The 18,416-nt window shown below is 41.9% G+C and overlaps 1 protein-coding gene across 1 annotated transcript in view; it reads left to right on the top strand.

The window, feature by feature from the left end:
- LOC134634103 (cadherin-6-like) overlaps window positions 1-18,416 on the top strand; it is a 75,105-nt gene that overhangs the window by 39,621 nt on the left and 17,068 nt on the right. Inside the window, exons 4-7 of the mRNA XM_063483173.1 lie at window positions 360-479; window positions 7,037-7,204; window positions 9,433-9,620; window positions 17,975-18,228. Of these exons, the coding sequence (XP_063339243.1) occupies window positions 360-479; window positions 7,037-7,204; window positions 9,433-9,620; window positions 17,975-18,228 (730 nt within the window). The remainder of the gene's footprint in view (window positions 1-359; window positions 480-7,036; window positions 7,205-9,432; window positions 9,621-17,974; window positions 18,229-18,416) is intronic.

Below are 18,416 nucleotides of genomic sequence, written 5' to 3'. Positions count from 1 at the left end.
TTGGCTTCTCAGACACTCCAGATCTGTGGATACGCTAATAGGCTTCTCGGGGCTTGCAGAGAGCCAGTATAGGTGCTGCTGGCATGCTTAGAGAGATATACTTAGAAAAATACATTAGGAGTTATTGATTACCTGCAAAAATCAATCATGTATAAGGGTATAAGTGGCCGAGGAATAAAGATTGGTTTGGGTAACGCAAAGGGACAGAAATGATCCGTCACATTCTGCATGGGCGTGATTAGAAGAGGATCCGACACCTCATCAGAAGGTGCATCAGCTTAACCAATTATCCAGCAGGCAATTTTCAGCAGTATTGAGGAGTTGATCTAAATCATTGTCATGAATCTTCCTACCCGCAGGCACCTCGGTAATTCAGGTGACAGCCACAGACGCCGATGACGCCACGTACGGGAACAGCGCCAAAGTGGTCTACAGCATCCTGGAGGGCCAGCCGTACTTCTCCGTGGATCCAGAAACAGGTCAGTGTTCAGTAAAATGCAACAAAAAAAAAAAAAGAAACCTCACCTGAAAATAATCCCAATGCCTCCAGTAGATAGATAAAGACGTCTTTGTATCTCTATCTCTTTTAGACAAAGACATTATTACACCCGGTTCACAGCACACAACTCAGGTCATTTCAAGCAATCAGTCTAAATATTTTCATAAAAGAGAAACATTCTGATATTTTTATCCATTTTTTTCCACCTACTTATTTTGTTATATTCAGTGACCAGTAGGGGGCGACTCTTAAGGATTCAGAGCATCATTATAGTACAGACGCCTGGACACAAATGTTTGATGGATCTTAGTTGACATGTCATCGGAGAGCCCCGTAAATTCACCATCACAGAACTTTGCTAAAAGCCTTTTATTTTATTTTTTTTAAAGTAGGCAGAGCTTTTCCTTATTATGTCCTTCATAAACTTAAATATGTAAAATGTTAGGGGGGGAAAAGTGTTGTGATACCCACTGCTGCCTCTCTTTGTGACAAGTTATGCCCACAAATCAAGCACCGCCATGCACATATGTTCTCAAACAGCTAACATTTCAATGGCGAAAATGCTCAGCATAAGGTTTAAGGGGCTAAAACTAACTAAAAGTTTACTATATCTGTTTTATATAGAGCTTTTGGACAGAATGAGTCTTTCCTGTGCATTCAAACTGGGTTTTTTCTCTTTTTTTAGATTTATTTTAGACCTCTTTTTAGCCTTTATTTTTCACAGGGCTGTAGAGTAGACAGGAAAGCAGGATGTGGTCCAGGTCAGACTCTAACCCAGGCCCCCCCTGCACTAGCCTTTCGGCATGTGGGTCACCTGCTCAATCTAGTAAGCTCTACTGGTGCCACAGCCAGTTATTTTTATCCCAGCTGATGTCAGATAGTTGGTAAATCGACTAGCAACACCACTGTGCTTGTTCATTGCATACTGGATCTTATTTAAACACACTCCTCTAACCACGTCATGGAATCAAAAAGTGGCCAAATTGTAGCAATCTCCTTCTTCCCGTGACTCTGGTTCTTGGTGCTGAGTTCTTTTAAATAACTTTGGAAATAAGTTTTTAATTAGGTTTATGTCATATAACCTTTTCAAAATGTTACTGCCTTGTCATAGCTGACCCAGAAAGCTGACCACGGTGACCCTGAAACTATAGACTGATGGATCAAAGTTAGGTAGCTACCAAAAATTAGCTAATTAACTCTCACCTTTGCTTTGACAGGAAAGAATTTCTTGTCCTTCATCTCTGAAAATCTAGCCTTTTTATACTTTTACCTGAAATATAAGATTCAACACTGACACTTTCTCACACACAGCAGGGACTGAATTCAAGGATTTTTAACAAATGTGTGGAGTGTTGAGATTCGGGATGTTGCATTATCCTGCAGCAGCTGCAACGGCAGGGGTGTAATATTGATTTTAATGCTTGTTGTTATACCAGCCAATTTAATTCAGTTAAATTCAGTTCAGGTTTATTTATATTCACAACAACAGTAATTTGAAGACGTTTTATACTGTAAGGGAGAGACCTTCCATTATCATCATATATTATGATATCCACTGCCACGGTGTCGTCATTCATTTATTTGATTGTGATCACTGACAGCCATGTGTTGATGGGAGTCTGGTTTAGCTTTGGTTTGGCGCTAAAAAAACAAAAAGCAAACAATTAAACAGATTTGTGGCTGTGAAAATGGTCCCACTGAGGGTTTCGTGTTCTGACCCTGCAGACTGTCTGTGAAAGACAGACATGTAACCAGACTGATGTCACTTTTTGTATTGACAAGATCTTGGGATGCCATGTTGTTTTTTTGTAATCAAAGGGTTTTTTTCTAACCTTGTGCAAAAAGGACTTCTTCCTGTTCATTCCTTTCACAATAGAAGTCTTTGACATATATAAAAATTATATTCATTGCATAAAGTAATTATTTAAAAATCATAATAATTCTTTTCTTTTTTTCTAACAAGTTTCATAAACATATAGATTTTTTTCAGTGTGTATGTACACTTTGCTAGTTCCAAGTTCTACTCCAAATCTTTGTGGCACAGACTCAACAAGTTGCTGGAAACATTCCTCAGAGATTTTGAGCCATATTGTCGCGATAGCATCACACAGTTGCTGCAGATTTGTTGAAGCTCCCATTGTATTGAGAGCCGGTTACTGTGGAGGTTATTTGAGTACAGGGAACTCATTGTCATGTTCAAGAAACCAGTTTGAGATGAGCTTTGTGACATGGCGTGCACCACAAATCAAGACTCATCTGACCAGGCAGCATTTTTCTGATCTCCTATTGTCCAGCTTTGGTGAACCCGTGGGAACTGTAGCCTCAATTTCCTGTTTGTAACTGAAGGGAGTGGCACACCGGTGTGGTCTTCTGCTGCTGTAGCCCATCTGCTTCACGGTTCAGTGCGCTATGGATTCTGGTTATTTGAGCTGTCAGCCCAAAAGCAGTCTGGTCCCTCTCCTTTGACCTCCAGCAAATCTTCGGGATGGTTGTGTGGGAAAATACCAGTAGATCTTAAATTAAAGTTTGACTTTAATTCAAGCTTTCCTTTATAAATTTAAGCGTTGATAAAAAAAAAATACACACAAAGAGAGAAGAGAGTGTAACTTTAATAAAAGAAATCAACTTTAAAAGTTAGGTGAAAGAAAACCTTTTCATAGAAATAAGCAAAAAGTATAGTGTAGTCTTTTTTTTGTTTTAAACAAAAATTTTATAGAGTTTGAAGGAGAAATCCATCACACAAAAAGCAAATTTCTCCTCAGTGAGAGCAGCTTTAGTAGAGCGGCATGCACAGCAGCCCCGAAGGACGCTGCTTTTTGACTGATGTGCACAGCTCCTCGCTCTTTCTTGAACAGAAAGCCTCTCATCCTGCTGCTCTAACAATGCTGCAGCCACTGCACTCTCCACCTACGTGTGTAACCCACAGCTCAGTGCAACAAGTTCACACCTTTCTTTCTGGGGGTGGCCATTGTGGGAAAGATAACGAATGGCTAACGAAACAGAAACGGCGCAGGCATGCTGAGGGAACGCTGCTTCAGCGGGAAGGTGAATTAAAAACAATTTATCAGAGGATAAATCCTGAAATAAATGCAGTGAATTTCCCTTTAACCAGCAGCCTTCTCCTCGCAGGCTGACGTGTGGCAAGGGATTTGTAGACAGAGAGAATGGCAAATAACCAACCCCTAAAATGTAACCGCTTGCTACTTTTAATCATTAATGTGCGCTTTGGAACTCATCCCGCTCGTGTCCTTTTTTTCCCCGCTTAAACAAAAGGAGAATGACAAAAAAAGCCATTTGCAGATTAGCAGAGGGATTAACAGTAATATGGTTTATCCCACATGTGGTATGTAAGCTGACATCCCCTCTTACACAAAGACATGCCTGGACATCACATTATAAGCAGGATTTGTTTCTCCTCTCCTCCTCTTCTGTGTGCATTGTAGTCATTAAACAATAACAAAGGTAGACAGAGGTGCAGAGCGAGCGAGATGCTGCTTTTCTAAAGATGCTATACCTTTGCTTCCTTCCCCGCAACACCGTCTAAACGATCGCTGTTTCCTTGCCTCTGAGATAAATTGTACATTGTTAGAAGTTGGGGAGGGGGGGAGTTATTGTATGGGAGGAACAAAAGGAGCAAGTTGGAGGGCCTTCTGAACAGCGTAGGCCACTCTGATCTGAGCGTGAGCGATGCGCCACATCAGCTGCTCCTTCTTCCTTATTGTTTGATATGCAGTGAATCATCAGTTCTGCCAAAAAGTGCTGAAGTTTGTCAGAACAGTTTATTTAGGGCGAAATTTATTTTTTCATCTACATTCTCCCGTTCCGCTATGTCTGTCTGCGTCTCCCCTCGCCGCCTCCCCCCTCCACCTGCTCCTCTTTTATGATGCTTCAAATTCAAACGTGTAATAGCAGACAGGATTTAAGACCGACTCTGATGGGAGATGGAGCACACCTTTTGAATATGCTGCCAATTACCGCTTCACTCGCTTTCTGTCCTGACTCCAAACTAGAGATCTGAGGTGTCAGAGCCGAGAAGTAAGCAACTGCACGGCACTTGAAAGGCTGAACATTAACAGAGTGTTAATTCAGAAAAAAAGAGCAGATAAATGGTGCCGAATGCATTTGGAGGCAAATGCTACACTTAGGAAATTAAAGGAATACGCCGTGGTTTTGGTATGTTGGCTCTTTGGTCCACTTACCAGTTAAATCATGAGAACACAGACACTAAAATGTGCTCCTGGGTGGCCGCTGAGCTCCATGCTGCTGAGCAAGAGCACTGACCTTTGAGTAATAAAATGTTCTTAGTGGTTTAATTATCTGGCCTGTAGATGCATGAATCTAAGAGATGAAATATCATTAATTCAATACAGCTGATTCAGGCTGTTATTTTTAGATATGTTTCAGGTGAGAACTGTACTTTTTTAAAAGATATATATTTATAGATATACCCAATTCACCCATGGAAGCATTATTTTCTGCCATGTGACAGCAAATGTACTCCTTAGAAAGTATTTATTGCTCATGTTCATACTGTATCTATTACTGATGTTGTACATTTACCACATTTAAATCACACTGAGTTATTTGAAAGGCCAAAGGCAGTCAGAAAAAATTAGTTTTTAAGTCTGTTCATCCGGCTTTTTGGCAGGATGTGTCTCAAGTGGCCACTTGAGACTGTCTGCAAAAGTGAGCCATTCTCCATGGACTTTCATGTTAAAATTCCCAACTCTGTTAAAAGCATCTTCGTAGAAGCCTGATTTTGGCTTCTGTAGGAAATGTGCACCTTCATAACAGCTGTGCAGGGGGGATTTCCTTTATAAGTCACTGGCTGGAACTTTATTGAAGCATAATGTTTGCATATTTCGAGTTGTGGGTGCTTTGACTGCAGTTAGATCTGTAGCTGCTAGCTGTAAGCTAGCATCCACGATTTCAAGTCATAGAACAAGATCTGTAGATGGTTTTATGCTTTTTGGTGCATTTTTAACGCAACTGTCTTCACTTCTTGTTCTTTTCTTCTTTTGGCTGCTAATTATCATTCACAGTTGATTCCAAAAAAAACAACGTCATAGCTGCTAAAATGCTAACACTGAGGCATTGAGACATTGCCATGTGTTCATTAGTTTGTAAATGCTCAGTTTAGCCACTTTTATGTTGTTTTTCAGCCAGAAGTGACCACATCTGGATGAAATGATGGAGTTCCAAGTTATCAGCCCACAGTGGCAAGCTTGATTAACAAGGTTAATCAAGACTTTATAGGTTCATTGCACAGGCAGAGATATCTTGTAATTAGTGATAGTAGCATACAGCTAAAATACTACAGTTTTACTCATTTACAGACTTCTTGCCATGTGATTTGGCAGATAATTACTCCAATAGGCACCTACACCCCAATTAAAATGAAGACGTCCAGTTCTGAGACTTGACGGAAAGCTCAAAGCTACGTGAAACATTCCTAACTTAAAGCATTAATTAAATGTAAATGGGAGAAATATTAAAGAAACTCTAAAAGTGCGCCTGTCACAAAGGGAGGTATTATCTATTGGGATATAAAAAGGATTTTGTAGCAGGGTATAGACATGATCATTTCTGCTGTAAAGTTGGGCATTTTAACATGGGAGTCTATGGTGATTGACTCACTTTAGAAAGCAGCCTCAAGTGGCCACTAGAGGAACTGCAGTTTCGGGCAATTCAGCATTCTTTAATGATATTTTGTTTAGAGTAGGAAAACTAAAATTTGCAATCACAACTAAGTAGCTGCAGCTGGTGGTTTGGGGCTATTTAAACTTTTACCAAATGTAGCTATTGATCAGTTTGGTGACTGATTAATCAATTTACTAACTGCTTATTATTTTGCTTCAGTGTTCATATTCTACACTTTACAGTCCAGGCATGCTTTTATCTTTTCATACTTGTTTTCTTTTCTCTCTGTGCCAGCGTGTACAATTACCTGGAATACTGCATGAATAGAGCATGTCAATTTATGTATTTTTGCAGATTTTCGCACACAAAAAAACCCTGTCATTAAAAAGAAGCAGGTTTAAATTGCTTTTCGCTCTGATTTTATGTTCCCACTCTGTCAAAAGTTTGCTGTAAAAGCTGTAAAAGTGAGTAGTGACCGGAGTTGAAGGGTGAACGAGGTCACCGGGTCCTCTTGTACCGAGCGCACCTCAGAAAATGCTTTCAGTTATAGACGGTGAAGAGGAAAATGGGCAAACGAGCTGCTGATTATGCAGCAGCGAGTCGTTTCTCTCTAAGCAAATAAACATAAGTGGGTAAACTTTTCAGAGTTTGGAGCATTTTTAAAACTCTGATTTTCATCCAGATTTTTGCGTTGTTATTGTCTTCCTGATTCCCCCTAGTTTTTTAAAATCAAAGCTGGACTGATTTTAATGTCATAAAATAACAGATAATCAGAGGAAAACAGAAAATAATGAGTTGGATGAAGCTACAGATTGCCTGCTCTGATCAAATGCACGCTATTCTCTTTGCAAATCTACATTTTTCTTTTTTTGGTTGTTTTTTTTTTGCTCTCCTCAGGCCTGATCAAGACAGCCCTGCCTGGCATGGACAGGGAAGTCAAAGAAAACTACCAGGTTGTGATCCAGGCTAAAGACATGGCCGGACAGATGGGCGGGCTCTCAGGAACCACAACAGTCAGCATCACCCTCTCAGACGTGAACGACAACCCACCACGCTTCACCAAGAGTGAGTACAGCCCTTCTGGTGGACTTGTGCATGCACACACACACACACACACACACACACACACACACACAGTGACCAATCCTCAGCTCACGAGAACCACTTGTCAGTGTGAGCTGATGCCAGGCAGGCAGCCCCCATCTGGTGTCAGTTTCAAAATGAATTTGGATTATTGCAGGGAGCTCTGGGTTTTGTGCGACTAAGGCGGGCCTCTTAAAGGCAGCGAATAATTAAATATAGAGCCATATGACAGAGCGAAGGGTCCTGCAAAGTGCATCAGATCAGCCCTGTAATCCCTATTAAATGAAGAGAGTACATTCACTGGGTTTTATCTCCCCTGCTCTTCCTCTCGCTTTGTCTATCTCTTGCTATTAAGTCTTTCTTCTGCTGCCTTTTTACTCCATAAAACCACTGTTCTTAATTTAGTGCTCAAACTGTCCTTGGTGCATTTTTCTCCTCTTTTTTGTTACACTCGCGCTCATCAATCACTCACTCCTTTTTACTCCTTACCTACTCGCTTTTCACATACTCTCTCCCATTCTTCCTCTCCCTCCCCCACTTCCTTCTTTGCTCTCGTTGCATCTGGCAAATAAATGGCGAAGGGAGCCAGATCAGATTGACAGATTACCGATGTTGTCATGTCCCTCGCTCCCCCCACCCCCCACGCGTTTCACTGTACGGTGGGTGACGCGTGCGCACAGGGGCGAAACGCAAGGCAAACACGCGCCTGCGGAACTCCCACCAGCTCCGGGGGTGGTGGCAGTGGTGGTGGGGTGGCAGATGCTGTCATTTCAAACCCCTCCACCAATGAATGAAGAGCGAGAGGACGGAGGGAGGGAGACGGATACGACGGGGATGGCGAAGGTGACAGGAGGGGGAAGAAAGGGGAAGAAAGAGGAAGAGTGAAGCGGACGGCAGAAAGACAGCCTGTGATAGAGGCGAGGGGGGTGGGGGGTGGAGGGGTGGGGGTCGCGGGTAGATTGAAAGAGGAAGAAAGAGGAAGAGATATTGTAATGGGACACCCAGAGGAGGTAGAGTGTCAGGAAGCGATATCATTGTTGTCTGCCGGAGTGATGCCTCTTCTTTTCCACCCAATGCTAAATACCTGTTAGCCCAGGGAAACCTTCTAGTGTTGCAGTGTGTGTGTGTGTGTGAGCGTGCGCGCGTGTGTGTGTGTTTGGAGGCAAGTGTCAGCGTCACAGAGACCTGCCGACTCAGGCGTTGCCAAAACACTGTCAGCATGTTTTATTAGTGTGTCACTGCTGTTTGTCTCCGCAGGCTGTGTGTATATCACCCTCGCTCCCCTCCCGCAGTCCAGCTATTTATTTAAGCATACGAGATGCAACCGAGGCTGCCGCGGCCGACAGGCAGCCATCAATTTATCCCCCCTCAAACCCAGAAATCATCTCGGAAAATAAGTGTGGGTGGGGGGAGGGAGAGGAAGAAGAAGAAGCAATTAATTTATGTTGAGCAAATTGGCCCAGAATTTATGTTACATCCTAAACTTGAAGTGGTGAGTCAATACGGCTTGTAGCAACCTACGTGAAAGGCCAAACGTCTGTTTTGGAGCTGAAATATGTTTCGGCGCATATGAGATGTCTTTCTGCAGCTAATCTACAAATGTAGCAGCACTAAATCCAACACTCCTTCTGACACGCTCTCCCTCTTCGGCTGGCTCTTACACTGCCGCTCTCTGATTGGCTCTGACTCACTTTCTCCCTGACCTGCTCTCTTGTATTCCTGCTCTCTGACTCACCCACTTACACTCTTTCTTTTTTCACTAACAAGGCCGTAAAAAATACTCACGTTATGACGCTCGTCGGGCTGTCAGGGGTGGCGCTTGCTTCTTTTGTGTCCGGCGCGTCGTGTGTGACTGTGTGTGTGTGTGTGTGTGTGTGTGTGTGTGTGTGTGTGTGTGTGTGTGTGTGTGTGTGTGTGTGAGGTTTGTTTTAAATCGATCCCGGGGTGCGTTTTAGGGGTGTTGTAATTGCTTTTCGATTAGACTTGAGGAGATCTTAAAAAAGAGGCGCTAATTCACCACTTATATGAATTGCATCTTTGTGTAGGAAAAAAATTGAAATCTGGCATGAAAAGAAAAACCAAGGGCATGGCCTTGGTTTTTGCGGTCCTACTGCCACACACACACACACTTTCAAGCTTTCTTTTTTTTCTGAACAGCTTCAGTGTTGCCCCGATTAACCAAATCTTCTCGTCTCATAAACTCTTTGCAGCCCTCTATGAGTTCAGGGTACCCGAGTCCATCGAGGTTGGGTCTGCCGTGGGAGTGATCCGAGCCATGGACGCGGATATCGGCCAGAATGCGGAGATGGACTACCGGATTATTGGGAGCGATGGGCCTGGGATGTTTGAGATCACCACCAATAGGAGCACACAGGAGGGTGTCATTTTGCTGAGGAAGGTCAGGCACTCTCTAAGGGGAGGTTTTATGGGATCACATGAGCAGTTTTAACACTTTCAATTTGATTTATTTGCCAAAAAAATCCAAATTGTGTCTTCAAAATTATGAAAGCAGCTTGATAGAAATACTGACATGGTTATTATGTTGCAGCTTTTACAGCATCAAGAATCATAAGCAACAGGTGGTGCTATGTTATCTTTTTGCCCTGGGTTTCGCCTGTCAGGCTGCAATAACTCTGTGATTGGTGGAGAACTATATGAGCCTCAGGCTTCCTCACAGGCAGCCCCGCAGACACAAACCAGGAAAAAAATCCGGGAAACATTTCTGTCTTCTGCATATTTTCCACTAGAGAAATGCTTTAAAATACATGTTTATTTACAGTAAAATCTTGTTGACACGAGAGACGTGCATGCACAGGCTGCACAACGACTTCACTCATGCTATATGCATTACTTCATGTGTGCACAAGACTAGCGGTATCTCTGCCAACGTGCAGCTGTGACTGCGCTGTGCAAACATTGTGTAAATGTTCTCCTAAAAGTGCCCTAAAACTAATAAAAGATGAGATATTAATACAGTTAAACTTATAACCTTTACTTTTTTATCTTTTGCAATACATTACACAAGCACAACAGGCAAATAAAACATAATATAACAAATAAAACACATTCATAAAATTCAGCTTACATACTCAACAGCATTATGATTTCTTATGATTGCCAGCTTTCACTGTTATTGGCACCACATTAAAAGCCTTAAGGTGCATGTTGTGGTGAAGCGGTGCTATAGAAATAAACTGAAGTAAAACTGAATCATAATGAATAGAATTGTCAGCTTAAAATCATAAATTACATTTTTTTACACAATTTATAACCTTGACATCTCTAATATAATTTGTTGTTGTTGGAGACTTTTTAAGGAATTTTTTGTGTGAGTAGTCAAACAAACTTAGGGTTAATCTCAGGGTATTTTATTCACTTGTTTAGCAGGAACTTTTTCAAAAAATTTTTGGTTGAAAACTTTTAAAGAATCGGCTAAAAACTTTTCAAAGTTAGAAGTGTTTTGTACTTTTTCTTTAACCTCCTAGGACCTGGCATCCACAAATGTGGACATCACATTTTGGGTTGTCTAGACCAAAATACTACATTTTGCTCTACAAGGACCTGATATCCACTTAAGCTGGGCATATACTGTGTGATTTTTTCAGTCACGTTATTCAGCTCCTGCTCAAACTGCACGATTGACTCGCAGGGGTTAGAAGTTCGCAGGTCACGATGCAGGGTCTCACACTATGCGGCCCGATGGTCTGATGCGACCTGAGTGCTCACACTGTGCGTCCATAACATGAAGGTTATAACGGAAAATCTGTCGCTCGCTCTCCCTCTCTGTCTTTCACTCACACAGACACGCACACCACCACTATCAACTTTGCTAAATTGCTAATGAAAAACATTGATCAGGCAGCTGTGATTGAGCAGCAATGTCCATCCAATTATTTTCACGGTTGTTGTGGTCGTGATAATTTTGTGAGGCCACATCGAAAAGGCTCAGATGAGCTTGCTAAAGTTCTACAAGTTGTGCCTCCATCGCTTGTGTGCAGATCACACGCTGCACAGCCGCGCTGCTCCGTCTTTTCACTTTCATTTCTGTGTTTGCGCGTGCGCAGTGTGAGAGGCCGCGGTGACACCCTCACGATGGCCGACAGGATTTCAAACAGGTTTGATTTTCTTACGACCAAGGGACTGATGATCGGGAGCTGGTCGTGAGGTGTTAATCGCATCACGTATACTACATGATGCACGACACACGATGAAGGCGAAACTTGGGCCGATCCCCAAAACGGTCGCACGACTGAAAAATACTGCCACTGTTCTATTGAAATTTTAAACAAATATGCTCATATGTGGATCTCATTTTTCTCAGAAACAAAAATTAGCAAAAAAAAAAAAAAAAAATCTGGTAATTCTTTGTTTTTACATTCATCAGGTGCCAATCAGCCCAAATATCAAAGAGAAATTAAAAATGCATGCCATGGAAGAGTTTGGGTCTTAGGAGGTTAAAGAACATGCGCGGTGAATTTATCGCGCAACGTATCTAATATTCTGTTCATGCTTTTTTGAGTATTTTTTTTGATAGTTTTCTGAGTGTGGCTAACATTAGAGCCCAACATCAGACTCGTGACCCCTCTATGTCTTGCCTTATGACAACTGGCATAGGCTCTAGCTCTGAATTGGATAAAGGTTAAGAATAAGGATCAACTAATGTTAGCAGTGCTTGCACCAGTAACTTTCTTTCTTTCAAAGCTAGCATTCTTGCACCTGTACAGAAGGTGATTAGATCTCACTGTCCTCTAACACAGCAAACACGTCACGTTTCACCTTGTTTGTTTATAACTTCCCGTCACAGACGGAGGGATGCTGCTGACTGGTGACGGGTCGCTACGTAGAACCAGCTGAATAATTAATGTTTTTGACTGGACTCGACTTGACTAGCGAGGACGGCAACATCTGGTTGACTAATCGGACACAGGTTCACAATAAAAGCCAATTAAATGCTTTTACTGTGAAACAGGGAAGAGTTAGGCTGATTGCCATTGAAGCTGGGTTGATGTCTTGTGTGGAATTGCAGGACTCTGCTGAAAAATGCAATATACTGAATGCAACTAAAGTTGACCTATTGTTTTCATGGATGTATAAGATATATATAAGACATTAGTTTCAAGTAAGGAGGTCAGTGAATGGCAAGTAACCCCTGTGAAGCTGATCTAAACACTCAGTTTCATAGTTTTTAATCTTAGCCATTAAAAGCTGATGGGGTATTGTCATGAGTCCATCGGGTCTGCGTGCAGGAGGTGGACAGCATGAACATCCAACTTTGTGAAAACGATAACTCGAAAAATTATGTGAAGATTGACACCATCGCTGAGTTTGAATCTTGGTGACGTTGACCTCCTTCCTGTGAGTACAGGGTACAGAAGATTAAACTGTCTGGCAGCCAATCAGAAGAAAGTCCACCTACTGTAACAAGAGAAGGAGTTAAAACAGCTTGTTGTAGACTGAGAATGAATTTAGAGTCTTGTGTGTAAGATACTGTTTTGAACTGTGAATGCAAAACTCCTCTAGTAGTGACCAAGGACAAACTGACGGAGCTAGAAATGAGCGAAACACAGACTTTCAGTTCTTTCACCACATGCAGGACTCACTCCCTCAGTGTAACCGAAAGGATAGACAACACAATAAGCAGCGCTCGATAAAGGAAAAAAACAACTTTATTTCCATACGCAGCTAGGAGACGGACAGCAGAGTTATTAGATATCCACTTCCACTACATATGTTTTCAGTGAGATTCATTCTTCCCCTCAGCTGAGACCAAAGCAGAAATATTGATGCTGAGTATGGATTGCAGCATTCAGCTTGTGGTGTGTTTGATGTATTCAACAGTATCTGGCAGTTGCCTTATCAAGCACCCTCTCTGCAGCCTTCGATCGATCGCTTCCATCATGCCATCATTAAGTGCTGGATGACATAATTGCCCTTTGTAGTGGATGTGGTGTGCAGGCACACTGTGTGTGGGGACTAAGCATGCCCTAATTTTGAACATACTAATTAAATGGGCTTGTCATCCCATCTCTGATTGTACCGGCCCTTCAAAGGAACATATTCCTCCAGTGGACATGCGGTCCCCCTCCCCGGCTTGGCACCAAACAGTGAAAATCAATGACTCATAATATGTTACTATTCACAGTTTCAGAAAACAGCTCGTTCCATCTGGATTCTTTTTTCCAAGCTTTCACTGGCTGTTCCCAACAATCGCGGACCCGGCGTCCTTTTATATGTACAGTAGGCAGCCGGCGAGGGAGCTCACTCTGATCCAGCTGCTCCAGCTCAGCACTGGGCGCACACTCATTAAAATGCACCGCTCCCCAATTATTTCCATCAATGAGGGGATACCTTTGCTGGCTACAACTTCAAAAATAAAAAGTTCAGACAGGGAACCTAAAAGAGAAAAGCTAACAGCGGAAAAAAAAAACATTAGAACCGCAAAGGAATCAGGCTCCTAATCATCATGCACAGTCCATAAATTATAGGCTGCAACAGCAGTGTACAGTAGATGCAAGAAGATCAGGGTTCGTGCGTAAAAGCAACTAAGTTGTGTTCTTTTATGTGTACAAATAGATAGAAATGAAAGTATGGCAACAGGAAAAAAAGATGTAGTGTGAGTATAGTATAGGGAAAAAGTGCAACGACAAACTGAAGCTCATCATCTGTGTTCTTCAATAGAATGGCTATCATGAAAGGACTTTATGCCACTGTTTTAGTTGATTTTAATCTTTTTATAATCATCCCTATTAACCTTTTAACCTTAACACTCCCTCATAAAGTCTGGGATTAAAGCTGGGAGGAGGGGCGTGCTTGAAATTGGAGATGAAGCGGAATAACTTTGACAAACGAGTGATTTTTTGCATCAGTATCTGCCTTTTTTCCCCCTTCATTCTTTATTTCATTCTTTATTCATTCTTTATACATATTCCAGCAGTGATTATTTCCCATTTTGAGATTATTTGCAGTAATCATGCCTTCCGCTGTGTCCCAGAAGCTTTTTTACCTTAACGTACCTTATTACCTTAACATCGCAGAGTGGCTGACAGCTTTCTTGTTGAGACTTTCCAGTAAAAGTCCTCCTCCTCATCGTCCTTTGTTTCTCTTCTGTTATCAACCTGCCTGCTTGCTCAAGGCTCCAGATAAGAGTAGGAGATGCTACTGCACTAACATTAAGTGAATGGATTGCTTCCGATCCATATTCACATATAGGAGTTGATTAAAAAAAAGACCAGAGGCATTGTCATATTTTTAAAAGGTTATAGCGGGTTTTCAAAATGCATTTTACCTGGGGGAGAAATGCTTGTGTTGTAACTACTGAGACAGGTGCACTTTGCAGGTATACAAGGCTGAAAACATCAAAACTTTTAAAGTTTGATCCAAATACATTGAATCTGTCTTCCAAGTGACTCTGTTGGCATCAGGATGGTGATAAAATGGCAATAAGACAATCAGTCTGCGATTGAATGGGGTCAGGTTGCCAATTATATGCCTACATCTTTTTCTGATAACACAGCAATTAACTGATAAATTGCAAATCTGTTGTTGTCTACACACAAAAAATGTACATTAGAAACATTAACTACTTACTGTTCGAGCCACAGATTTGAAACAGAAATTCCTCCACAAAGAACAATGTAGTTTCTGCAGGATGGTAATTTATCTGCAAAATAACATTGTATTACAACCAGAATATTACCAATTCAGTATGACTCTACTACGAGTTGCACTCATCAGTGTAGACTGACTTACTATAGATGGATCGCCAGGTGTTGTCAATCTGTCTGCATTTATAAAGTAGACAGCAACCATTTGCAAAGCTTCACCAATTAACAAGACAGACCACAGTTGTTTGGAGACAGGTCTCAAAATCAAAAGTGGTTGCACAGAAGTTAAGCATGCAACACCCTCAACTAGTCGCAATAAGTACTCCAACAGCAAAAAAAGTTCAGTGTAATAACAGCCATTGATTTTTCTCCTACTTGTAAGGAGGTTGCTGTCTGATTTTTACTCTAGTGTGACTGAGCCGTTATATAGACAGCTAAGTCATTGATAACCAGCTCACCCTGGTTTCACATTGCGTGAAGGCTCGGCTGAGCTCAGCTGGCAGGAGCCAGTTTCTCCAGGAAGTCTCTTTGCTTGTGGTAGATCAAACTCCATCCCTGCTGTCTGGGACTTAAGATTGTGACATTAGTTCTTACTGTGCACTGGAGATCAACTCTAAGTTGGAAGACCACATAAATCAGAACCTGCATCAGGTGGAAAACTGGTTCATGTGTCACAACAGGATAAAGGATAAAAGTTGCCCGCTGCTTTCGGACTCTACGTTTTGAATCTTTAACATTGGTCTTTTGGCTGGTATGACTTTTGGTTTTTGGAGTTGGAAGTTACCTTATATGGATGATAAATAGAATGCTACATTACAGGCAGTGTTGGGAAGGTTACTTTTAAAATGTATTCCATTACAGAATACCGAATACATGCCCCAAAATGTATTCTGTAACGTATTCCGTTACGTTACTCAATGAGGGTAACGTATTCTGAATACTTTGGATTACTTAATATATTATCATGCTTTTTACAACTACGTGAATGTACTATTGCTGTGATTTATTACTGTTACTAAAGGTCCGCGGCTCCGAACCGTAGTAAAGGGACCTCTGGCTAATACGTCGGGTTCCGTGTCGGGCTCGTAGCCGAAAAATAGCTTTACTTTGTTGTCTGGGTCAACTTTGCTTGCGAGAGACAAAGAGAGGCGTTGAAAGGCTGCTGCAACGGAACTTATTGTTTCGGAGGAAAACACGAACACAGCGTACAGTCGAGTCTTAATAGCTTACTTACAACTGGGCTCGTCAGGCACTCTTCTTGGCTGCAGTGGTTATTATTATATTTACATGCTTCCAGCTCCCGTTTTTGCTCCATGACAACTTGTACTTTTCCACTCGCCTTTTTCTCCCTCCTCGCGCTCACAGACACATAACGAGTATGGCAGTCCATTCTCCCTGCAGCACGGACTACACTGCCCATGATGCTACATTCTTTAGAGCTATACCTGTAGCATTCTGCCTTTTAGCTTAGCACAACAACAACAACAACAACAAAAAGGCGCGCTCTCACCCAGGAAACACGCAGAGAGAGAGCGTCACCCTGTAACCATGGCAACCGTAACGCTGCCGCCTGGAACAACAGAACGTAGCTGTCAAACAAACCCAAACAATCCTGACCCGCGACAATATGAAACAGGAAAGTACCGCCGTGTAATCCATTTATTTCACCAAAGTAACTGTATTCTAAATACCACCTTTTTAAACGGTAACTGTAACGGAATACAGTTACTCATATTTTGTATTTTAAATACGTAACGGCGGTACATGTATTCCGTTACTCCCCAACACTGATTACAGGCTAACGCTGGGCTAGCTTGGTTACCAAACAGCATTCACTTTCATAAACTGTACAGGTGCAGTGCCCGGGCACATATATTAGTAGATATTGCCATGTAAATAAAATACGATTTCACTCGGCAAACTTGAAGCACAGATTCCTGGGATGCTCTGAACCATAGGACAACAGTCTGTGTAGCCATGCTATAGCCATGGATGAGTTAAAGAAAAAATCAACCCACTTAGGCTTGTTATGAAGGAGCAAATCTTTCGTAACAGGGAATGAACGTCCTTTTAAGATGGTTGTGACTGAGCTAACCAACAAGGACAAGGATGTGCATTCAGGAAGGTGGAATTGAACCATCTGTCCTCCCACTGGAGACCGAGTCGTTTATTCGTCTGTTATTTATAGTATGTCGTATTTAATTTAAGAATGTAGGGGTGAAGTACGACCACTACGACCATAAATAAAATCAAATTCTTTGGGAAACTTTGGTTGTCAAGTCTAAGCACAACTTCCAAGTCTCTCAAGAATATCCAGCATCCCTGTCTTTGAAACTTGTAAAACAGCTTTTAAAGAGTTTACACAGCATAATAATATTAACAGTGCCACATTAGTCTAGAAGATCGTACTATATGATACTATATTAAAACTAACCCTAACCCTAATCTTAAACCTATACATTAGAAACGTAGATGTTTCTCTGCATTTTAATTCTTTTTCACCGAATTCCTACCATTCAATATCACTGTGATAATCTGGTATGTTGATCTGAGAAACAGCATCAAAATGAACAGATGTCACCCAGCAAAGATCTGTGCACAGCTGTGATTGATTGTTTCATAGAGCCGCGCTGTGCCGAGCATCAGGAAATCAAACTGAAAAGCAAAGCGCAAACATGTAAGAAGTTGATAATAAAAAAAACTCCAAAAAACTTTGTTCTTGTTTGTGTTATAAGGCAGACTGTAATCAGATTTCCAGTCTTAAAACATGAATCCTGTCATTAGCCAGACCGTGTTGTTGTCATGTTTGTTTTCCACCGAAATGCCACATCAGTCATATTATTCAGCAGCGCTTAGGCAGACGTCCACGAGAGCACGGTTGTGATGTGTGCAGTAGCCCGTGTTTGTCTATCAACAATCTTGTTAGTGTCCTTGAATGTGACACTAAGACCCTTTACATGCCCTTATTAGATACTCTGGAAAAGCTGTTTTTTATTCATTAAGCTGGTAGTCTCACCTAAAATAAAATGTGACAAATTACAGAACCTGTTCATGCACACAAATGTAAAGTAAATATTAGCACTTTAAGCTGTAATTAGTGGAATTGGTGCTTCTTCTTCTTCATGCCTCTTCTGTCTCTGTTTTGCAGCCTTTGGACTATGAAAGGAAGCGGCAGTACAGTCTGCGTGTCCAGGTGGAAAACGTCCACATCAACCCCCGCTTCTACTCGAAGGGCCCCTTCAGGGACGAGGCCACCATCAAGATCATCGTTGAGGACGTGGATGAGCCGCCCGTGTTTGAGCGCGCCAGCTACGTAATGGAGGTGAAAGAAGACGCGCCCAAGAACACCGCCATCGGCTCCGTCAGCGCGTCTGATCCGGATGACAAAAACAGCCTCGTCAGGTAAATGAACCAAGCTGCATCTCCAGTTTTTTTTTCTTATTTCACAGCTTAGCTCTTTTTCAAAATTTGCTGCTGTTTGATCTTTCCGAACGCACTTCAAGGCAGCTATTGATTTCTATTCAAAAGCCAATAAAAAGGCTGAGCATGATAGCTCATTCAAGCACCACTTAATTGCTTTTGCTGGAGGT

The sequence above is a fragment of the Pelmatolapia mariae genome, linkage group LG9 (genome assembly GCF_036321145.2).
Source record: "Pelmatolapia mariae isolate MD_Pm_ZW linkage group LG9, Pm_UMD_F_2, whole genome shotgun sequence".
Taxonomy (NCBI): Eukaryota; Metazoa; Chordata; class Actinopteri; order Cichliformes; family Cichlidae; genus Pelmatolapia; species Pelmatolapia mariae.
This window is presented reverse-complemented; position numbering and strand designations above follow the sequence as displayed.